Source organism: Corylus avellana, chromosome ca10, assembly GCF_901000735.1.
Source record: "Corylus avellana chromosome ca10, CavTom2PMs-1.0".
Taxonomy (NCBI): Eukaryota; Viridiplantae; Streptophyta; class Magnoliopsida; order Fagales; family Betulaceae; genus Corylus; species Corylus avellana.
This window is the reverse complement of record NC_081550.1, coordinates 2,578,647-2,588,336: the sequence shown is the minus strand read 5'-3', so window position 1 is coordinate 2,588,336 and position 9,690 is coordinate 2,578,647. Positions and strand designations below refer to the sequence as shown.

General features: G+C 33.7%; 1 protein-coding gene across 1 annotated transcript; it reads right to left on the bottom strand.

Moving 5' to 3' along the window:
- Nucleotides 1-7,197: 7,197 nt before the first annotated feature.
- On the bottom strand, nucleotides 7,198-9,139 carry LOC132163655 (phospholipase A1-Igamma3, chloroplastic). Its single transcript, XM_059574024.1, has 2 exons — nucleotides 7,922-9,139; nucleotides 7,198-7,826 (listed from the first exon to the last, which is right to left on the bottom strand). The coding sequence occupies exons 1-2, from the start codon at nucleotides 8,963-8,965 to the stop codon at nucleotides 7,332-7,334; spliced, it is 1,539 nt and encodes a 512-aa protein (XP_059430007.1). The 5' UTR covers nucleotides 8,966-9,139; the 3' UTR covers nucleotides 7,198-7,331.
- Nucleotides 9,140-9,690: the final 551 nt, after the last annotated feature.

Genomic DNA, 9,690 nt, shown 5'->3' with positions numbered 1-9,690 from the left:
GACCAAATCATCTCAAATGGCCATCCCATTGCCTTAAGGGTTGTCAAATAGGGTGGCCCAACAACCTCTTTAATTTTTAATTTTTTTCTCTTGTTTTTGTTTATATATATATTAATAAATTTTTTTATTATAAACAGTACTATTAGTGATAATGTTATATAGTAACAGATTTTGCTAACTTTTTTAACTATAGGAACTAATTAACTTCTTCTCTTTTTTTTTTTTTGCTTACCATAAATAATGACTAATTAATTTATTTTCAAAGCTAGAAAAAACTATTTGTGAACCTCAAACTAAATACAAAAAGGTTAAAAAGGAAAAGGATGTGGTATGAATGATAAATTGCGAAAATAGTGATGCCTCAAACTGCAGAATTGAATGGTTGGATGAGCTGGAAACCAAGAATCTGGTGGGTATTTAGATTCATGCATTTAATGCCATTTCCCAACACTTGGGAAGTCCACCGTCAAACCCACTCGCCCTTTTCCTTTTCCCTTTCAAACTTTGAAAGTTTCGGATTTGGACCCAACCGACCGAGCCAGATGCCGCCGAGGGGGACTACAGGCTCGATGCTTTCATAGTTTCATAGAATCATGGATCCTCGGCCTCCTCCCATAACAATATTTTATTTTATTTTATTATATGTGTTACAATATATTTCTATTTGAAAAAAAAAATTTCAAAAAAAAGTTTGAAATAAACATCTTTTAACCGATTTAAAATCGTGTCAAGTATTTATAAATATTTAAAAGGCAGATTAAATTATTAACATCATTAATAACAGTTTACTAATTTAGACTGAATTTAATGTACATTTTAAATGTTTATAGACACTTAGCACTATTTTAAATGAGTTGGACGATATTTTTTTCAAACTGATTTGGAGGAAATTTCTGTACTTTTTATTTTTAAGATTAACAAAAAAAAAAAAAAAAACTATTTTTAAGTCTAAAAGAATTTGGATTTACACCTATTTAGAATGGAAGCTACATTCTCAATTAAAGACAATTAGGAGGAAATCAAGATTCTTAGTAAAATGCAACCAAACACAACACAATAATCTTTTAGGATTCTCAAAAATTCTAATTAAAGATTACTTCCATCTAAATGTTTCAAAGTTAAGTAGCATTGTTTTTGGTCAGAAAGAAGAAGAAGAAAAAAAGGGTAAGTTTTAATTATTTGTATAAAAAAAAAAATTATTAATTTTTTATATTTTTATTTATTTCTTTCTTTCTTTTCTAGATCATGAAAGAAAGGAAATAATATATGATGGGCCTTATAAATCACTAGGATTAATGTAAGATCCACTTGGTTGTTGGTTCACATCATCAAAAAGGTTTGAGAAAGGGTAAAAGTTATATGGGGCAACGGGCAACCCATATATAATCTGTCGGCTCAAATCAAATTTACCATAAAACAAGATATCGTAGCCTGTCTTCCAAACCCAAACCCTACACATTTTTCTCCCTAACCATATTTAATGCCAATTTTTTGTTTTCAATATTTTCATGTGTGTATACTTTTCATATATAGTTGTATTTGGAAAATGCTTAAGAGTATATAATACAACTTTTATTACTATCCCTTATATATAATCGATCAAGAAACGTGAAAAACCTTTTCAAAGAACATAAAAAATCCAGCTCAAGTCAACTTGTCTCTCAAGCCAAACAAGGAAATTGTGATCAAGATTAAAAATAATTAATTCAAAATCAACCAATCACTCGAGCCAAACAAGGAATTTGTGATAAAGTTAGAAAGTCATGATACTATGAATTTTGAGATATATTTGGAATAGCTAGCTAGGTTTGAATTTTGTATTAATTAGTTTTCTTGTAATTAGTTTTGCAATCTCTTGTAAACAAAAGATCTTGTTTATATACAAAGAAAAAACCTTTTATCAGGATGATCTTAATAACACCATTTTTACAGCCTCCAATCAATAACCGATATATAAGCAAAAACATAAAAAGTGTACAAAAATAAGTTGGACCAAAATACACTAGATTTTAGGGTGATAAAATTTCTAAATGGTTAATCTTTCACCTTAAAAACCGATTTTGAGGCATTAGAAATGAGTTTTGGGTATTAGAAACTGGTTTTAAGGCATTAGAAGCGGGTTTTGAGGCGGGTCACGACTGGTGGGGTTTGAGGCGTTCACCGCCGGCCAGACCCAACATGGCTCTCACCGGACCCACGCCGTGGGTCTGCCTGGGTTTTGCTGGCTATAGGTTTTTTTTTCTCTGATTTGGAGGGGTTGTTCTCACTTTTATTTTTTGCATTTTTTTTAAATTGATGATGTGTCACATAGTAATTGAAGGTTGCAAAATGAGTATTATGGACATGATAGTAGGGGTTCGCATATACAAATTAATACAAACAATAAAAATAAGTAATATTGTTATATATATACCACTAACCACACCAATATTCTACGATTTCTTTGTGGTAAAGTCTAAATTAAATAAATATTGGTGATTCAAGTACTGTCCCCTTCAAAGCCTTTTGCTTTCACGAACATCATTTCTTTGCTTCCCAGTCAATTTGATGCAGACGACTTTAAACCACGGATCTTCATCTTTTTACCAACAATATACGTATTGTTTTTTGTTTTGTTTTTGACAATGACGTACATAGGGTTAACTTTAAAGAGATCAATGCGACAAACGGACTGGTTTGAAAGAGTTTTTGAATGTGTCTAGAAATCTCTTTCAAAAGCGATTTATCATGCATGATCATTATCTTCTTCCCTGTGTTTCAGACCCATGTTGATCAGCTGCAATGAATTGCGTGATTTGACAAGACCAATAATTTATATGCATGTGTCGTGCATTCTATCCGACGTGGTGCTTTTATATATATCTAATCCTTCCTTAACCTTTGTTATTGTCTTTCCACTGGTCAAGAAAGGAAGGTGCCCTCAAAATGCTCTTATGCTTCTTTAACAAAAACGAAATATAATGCATTCTGAAGAGCTATCCCACTTCACTTTTTTATATATATATACTTTGTGGTTTTTATATAGGCAATGAAATGATATGTGGTTTTTTAGTGTTATTTTGGTGTCTTTTTAATCTTATGTAGATATTATTTTCTAAAATCTAAGTGAGAAAAATAATGACTTTCTTTAATTTTGATTTTAAAAAAAATAATATTTACTTAGGACTAGAAGGACACCAAAAGAATACTAAAAAAATACTAAGCATTTTTCTTATTTTTAATTTCCTCAATTTTGAAAAAATATTTAGAAAATGATTTTATTATATTGAAAGTTTCTACTTTTTATGATTCTTTTGGTTTGGAATTTTGTTCAATAAACTTTAAATACACCCTTTTCAATTTCCCTTGTCAAAGAGAGTTTTAGGTGATATAGGGACAGTGAGATACAGTACCCTAAATAGCCATTATAAATAATACATTATCACTAATTAACCACTTGCTAATGCAATGTAGCCTTAGTAGCTATTACTCAAAGTGATGTACACACCCTTCAAGACCAAATGATGGCACATTAATCAATCTAAAAAAATCTATTATTATTATTATTATTATTCAAGGAAAGTTATACCCATTTGACCAAATCTGTCATGCACATAAATATCATGTGCCTAATCTTAATATCTGTCCAAAGTGTAAAGAAGCCATCAAATCCACTAATATTCTGACAATGAAGACTTCACAATGAGATATTTGAATCCATAATGACACTGTGTGAAATCACGTTTTGTCATTAGACATTATGCAATCCTTATTCTTACTGCACTAAATTGATCGAAATGATTGCATTTGGTGCCTACGTGGGCTATGTATATCCGCACCCCACTTATGTATAATGAAAAAGCTATAAATATAACACTCATATCTCATATTTAGAAGACGAAAGATAGCTCATACAGAGTGAATGAGTTATAAAGATAATAATAAGTGTCAAGTCTCACATTGCTTAATTAGTAAAAAATTCTAAAAAAATTTTAAATTAACTAATCATTTTAATAAGGTGATAAAGTAGATGTCAACTTGTTTCCTTGGTCTCGTGGCATGCTGTCTCTTACCAAAGTCAACGTGTGGTGGGGCACGCCCATTATATATGCCTTTCAATATTAAATGATTCCTTGTTTACGGCTCTTTTAGACCCCTCACCCTCTTCATTTAAAAAAAAAAAAAAAAAAAACCATTTTTCTTTTACTTGCATGCTTGGAGTCAATGTTAGTGCAAGTCCCAATTAATCGAGTCTCCTTCTTTCGAGTAATCTTTCCAACTACATTATCTCTCATCTTGGAAAAGAGACAAGATGCAATTTTCATTTGTCACTCTCTCACTTACAAAATATGGCCCCAAGTGCCCATTATTGCCTTCTCAAAGTTTATGTAGGGTGAGTACCTTCTTAAAGTTTATGTGACTTGAGTAACATGACTTTAATCGGTTGATGCAACCAAGACAAAGTTTATGTGACGTGAGTGACATGACTTTGATAAGTGGATACAACCGAAACACGTTTTCATCCTTCATTTGAAGAATATATATAATTTTTTTTTTTGCTTTCAATATATATATATATAATACACTACTCTTCCAAATCAAATACCGACTTAATTAGTACATGTATGATTAATTTTTCTTTCTTTCTTTTGATAACATTAATTATAAAGAATTTTACGTCTATATAATAAAGCCTTAAGAACTTGTATTCTTATTTAATTTATAAATTTACAATATAAATGATTTCTATTTATAAGGAGGTGAAGAGAATACAAAAATATATGAAAGATTGAATCAAATTAGATTTAAATGTATTCAAATATAATTTAATTGGATCATAATGAATGCTAAAACTACATATCATAAAATCATATATAAGAAATATATTCTAGGATTTTGGATATATATAATTCAACAAATGTGGGAAGGTTGTTGAAGAAATTATATATGTATATCAATCGATGTGGGAGAGACAATAAATTTAACTTTCCAAGGATCCTCATCCTGTTCCATGAAAGAGAACCTAACTAGGCCCGGCCACTGTTTTTTAAACCAAAAAAAGAAACAAAGTAAATAATTAATAAATTTAGTAAGGATGAGAACTTCCATGAAACTTCTGCATGTATGACTTTGAAGGAGTAGTTGACTCATAAGAGATGGACGTCCAGCTGGTATAACTTTTTGTGATCGTACGGCTTTACAATTATTACCGGAGAAAACCTAGTTTTAATTGATAAAAATATATTCAATTTTTAATTGTAACTTACTATATTTTTAATATGTGATATTTTTTAAGTGTTTTGATACTTAAAAATAGCTAAAATTACTTAATTTAAGAATTTATTATTTCTTCAAAATTATATGGGAACATAATCTCTATAGTCTATAGAACGGGTCATATTTAAAGTCAATACATTTAATGGTGTACATGAAATCAATATATATATTTATATATATATATATATATACATCATTAAATGCACAAACTTTGAATTTTAATTATGAAATGAGTACTATCAATTTGATTTGAAATTGAGAGAATTACTGTTTGTCCAAACGAGCAGTATAGCTGTTTTTTTTTTTTTTTTTTTTGAACGAATTATCTCTTCATTGATATAACAATCAAATTGGGCAAAATGCTTAGTACAATACCACAGATATAATTTGAAATCTTCACAACTCAAACATTATCTATGAAATACATAATAGCCTCTCGAGCTATTATAAGATAATATCTATGAAAAGTCACCGTCTCAAACAATTCAACGAATCACGTCTTTATTTGCTGCCAAGTCTTTGTTTCCCTTTTTATTTTTATCTGTGCTACTAGTGCTTTATCAATCACAATTCCTTTCATTGCCTTTACCGTAGTGACAATTATTCTTTATGTATGATAACTCTTTCGTCATTAGTCTATGGTTTGCTCTCAAAAAATGAACCATAAGAAAACAAAAGACCGATCGGAAACCAATTTCGTTATTTTTAATGATTCATAAAAACAAAACCTAAGAAAACGAATAAAACTCCACCCCATAGATCATTACTAAAAACATATATAGAGATAATATATTCTTATTTAAAAACTACGCGCCACTAGAAAGCACTCTGAGGACCAACACACGCGCCCTGATCAATTTACAGTAGAGGCCGTAAAAATGAGGGGCAAGGGGAAGGAGAAAGGAGGTGTAACTCCCTCATCTCACTCTACTATATTCTCTTTTGCACTGCTCTCTTTCAAAGATTTAACCGTTATAAAATTTTCTCCCCGTTAATTATAATCCAATAGCAATAGAGCTGTTGGCTTACTGGAGAGGTCGAGAATATTGCAAGGTAAAAGTTTTGTAGAAGATTTCTCTAATGTTTAATGTGGTGTATAATTTCTCGATTTTTTTTTTTTTTTGGGTGTCTTAATTAGTAGTTTAATTCTCTTCTATAGTGTACTTCCCTTGGTGACCACCCTATGCCAACTGCACACCAGATTTCACATTCATGACTGTCCTGTTTTACGTGCAATGTTAGCTACACTGAGATTAACATCATTAATTATTGATTATCAGTACTGTCCTTTTTATATTAGATTAAATAATTATTTTGGATTTTTTTTTTTTTAATGTAAAAAATTGATGTTTGAAAATTAGCTAGTCTCCAAGAGTATTATGATGGTGATGTTTGCCAATCAACCTTCATAAGCCTTAACCACTCCCGATGTTAACCTAGCTAGCTACCTTTTTTTTGGGATATATACATGATCCTTATCTTATCTATTAATATCTCTTCCTTAATCGTTCATTAATAGTATTGAAAAGGAAGTTTATGAATAAAGACTTATCTATTTTTTTCCTCTGGAAGTGAATGAAAAACGTTGATATGAAAATTCAAATGGATTATTTATCTTACTAATATGAGTAATATGGCAATGGAGATAGAGACATGAATAATAATGGTCCTCCCACTAGTGCCATCTGCCTGATGGCCTTCCCACCTTCCCCTCCTTGAATGGTCCAATTTATTAATTTGATCAATTAATGTCAGCTTGATTCATTATCATGTCTTTTTTTTAAGCTAGAACGTGGGATTTTCATTGATACTCAAAGAAAAAGTACAGATGACTCGAGCATGTCTCTGCTAATTGTGCTACTCTTATTGCTGTGTTTTTTTTTTTTTTTTTTTTTGGGTGATGATATGGTAAGTACGAGAAGTATACAAAAACAAGGAAAAGACTGCAATGTGGCAGCTTTTGATAATGTTTCCCAGCAACCAAACAGAAAACTACCGAGCAAGGTAAAAAAATGCACATTAATTACCCAAAGCCAGAGTCAAATTTTACAGTCAGTTCCCAATTCCCATGGTGCTTATTGATGATCAACTTCATGATCAGAACGAGCAATCTTAAGCACTTGTTCAAGGTGGTGGGCCATATCCGGTGGATGGGCCTCCACTCTGGGCCTCTCCGGCAAAACCCACCGCCCATCGCCGCTCCTCACCATCCCTTTGTTCTCATCCTGCCGCCAGTACGGCGGCACCCCATACTCACCCCTCAAGAAATCGCAGCATTTGTTGACAAGGGCGATATCCCTCTTCGTCACCAAGCAAAACCGCCGCCCCTTGCCGTGGTAGCCATCCACCAAGTGCAGAAGCGCCTCCAAATTGTGCGCACAACCAGGATCATTCGTTTGCTTTAGAAATGGGCTGTGCGTGTGATCCACCGCAAGCTCCACCCCAACATGCGCATAACTCCATGGAAATGATATCGTATCCTCTATGTACTTCTGAAAATGGAGCTTCTCGTTTGCTATAATCCCGGGCACTCCGGGCACCTTGTCATGAACATTGATGACTCTCAGAACCTGTTACAACATTAAATCATAAATTAAATTAATTAAATGAATAAATTCATCTTTTTTTCTTTTTTTAATTTATAAATAATTAATTTAAACGGCACCTTAACTCCGAGCTCATCACACCGTTCCTTGAATTTAAGGTTGCCCACTCGAGGACCGGAGAAGGAGTACACGGTGGTCGGAATCTTGGCGTCACCGGATTCACCGGCGTCACGTACAATGTTTAGTCTCATCTCGGCTATGTCGTAAGCGCTTAATATCGCCAACGCCGCGCCAAGACTATGCCCAGTGAAGGTGAGACTGATTTCTTCTCCCCTGTAGTAATCAAGAAGGCGTTTGATTTCGGCGAGAACTTGTTCGCGTGCAGAAAACGAGCAATATTTGCAGTTGTTCTCCTTCTCGGTGTACAAATCGTAAAACCCAGATTCTATTTTGATTGATGGGTCATTCCGGAAATTTGCCGGGTGGAGAATGTCTTTGAGATCGGAAATCCATTCGAGATACGTGACGGTGCCTCTCCAGGCGACGACAATATCTCGCCGTCCTAGCCGTTTGATCTCTTCCTCGTCGGTGGTCACCGCAATATAACCCATCCAATTCGCATGTCTGCTCCACACCTTGCTCATCTTGGATTTTTGGAAGAAGTTTGGGAGGTTGATGTTGGAAGTTGCGTATAAATAGCGGCTGATTTGGTAGCCTCTGTCGGCCATGTCCAGCTTTTCGAAGAAATGGGCGCCTTGGTATTTGCAGGTGCCGCAGTATTTGGAGTGAGGGTCGAAGTCGAAGGAATCGTAGGAGGCTTGTGCGAATTCGCCGTACCGGATGATTTCTCGTCGGAGGTGGGAATCCATGGGGTCTAGCAGTCCTTCCCAGTCATTGCAGCCTTGAATTTCCTTCCAAACTTCACAAAGAGGCTGCTCCTGATCATCTTCCTCCTCAAAAACTACCGTTTCTGCAGGTTCATCCAACAGTGGGCTTAAACTTGAGACCGACAAGCATTTTGGTGTGAAGGGTTTGTCTAGGACTGGAAGAAGCAGATTTTTGGTTTTCTTGAGGTTGCTGCAGCTGCAATATCTTGGCAGAAGGCCTTGAGAAATAGGTGAGCGGGTTGAGTACTTGTTGAGTGATAGAAGCAAAGAAGCCATGAAGGGTTTGGTTTCCCCTTTGATCTTGGTGTGTGGGAGAGGAAACTAACTAAGAGGTGTATATTATATGTGTTGGCAATATAATCCCAAATGTGTGAGGAATATAGTGCTTCAAATGGGTTCTAGAATTTGTGTGGTTTATGTAGTTATGTTTGTGCTTGCACGCCTGTCTGAAATGGAGAGATAATGGGTGGAAACTCCTTGTACAAGCCATTATGAGAGTAGTGAGTAAAAAGTCGAAAGAGTTTTTGGTCCAGCAATGAATTGGGTGGTCCTATAACTTAAATGGGTTGCTGCAAATTTGTACTATATACTTCAATTTCATATGTGACCCCAGAGTTGATGTGACGGTACTCATTTGTGTTTGACTTAATTTTTGATAAAAGGAAAAGTTCGGTAAGCAATATTATCATAACGTGATAGTATTCATTTGTTTTTGAATTAATTTTTGATAAAAGGAAAAGTTCAATAAGCAATATTGTCATATCGTTCTAGTGAAAAGAGAATGTATTTAGTATTAGCATTATTGTGGTCTAAACATTTGCGGGAATGAAAAGAGGAATTCAAATGCTTGAGTGGTAGGAATTTTGTTTTCTACACGTAGATCCTTGTGATGGATCATGGATGCATGGAATAAAGGATATTTTGTTTTCTTTCAATCTTATTATCAACCCCAATAATCATAGATTGGGTGGATGGTTATAGTTGTATTTGTTGTGTTTCAA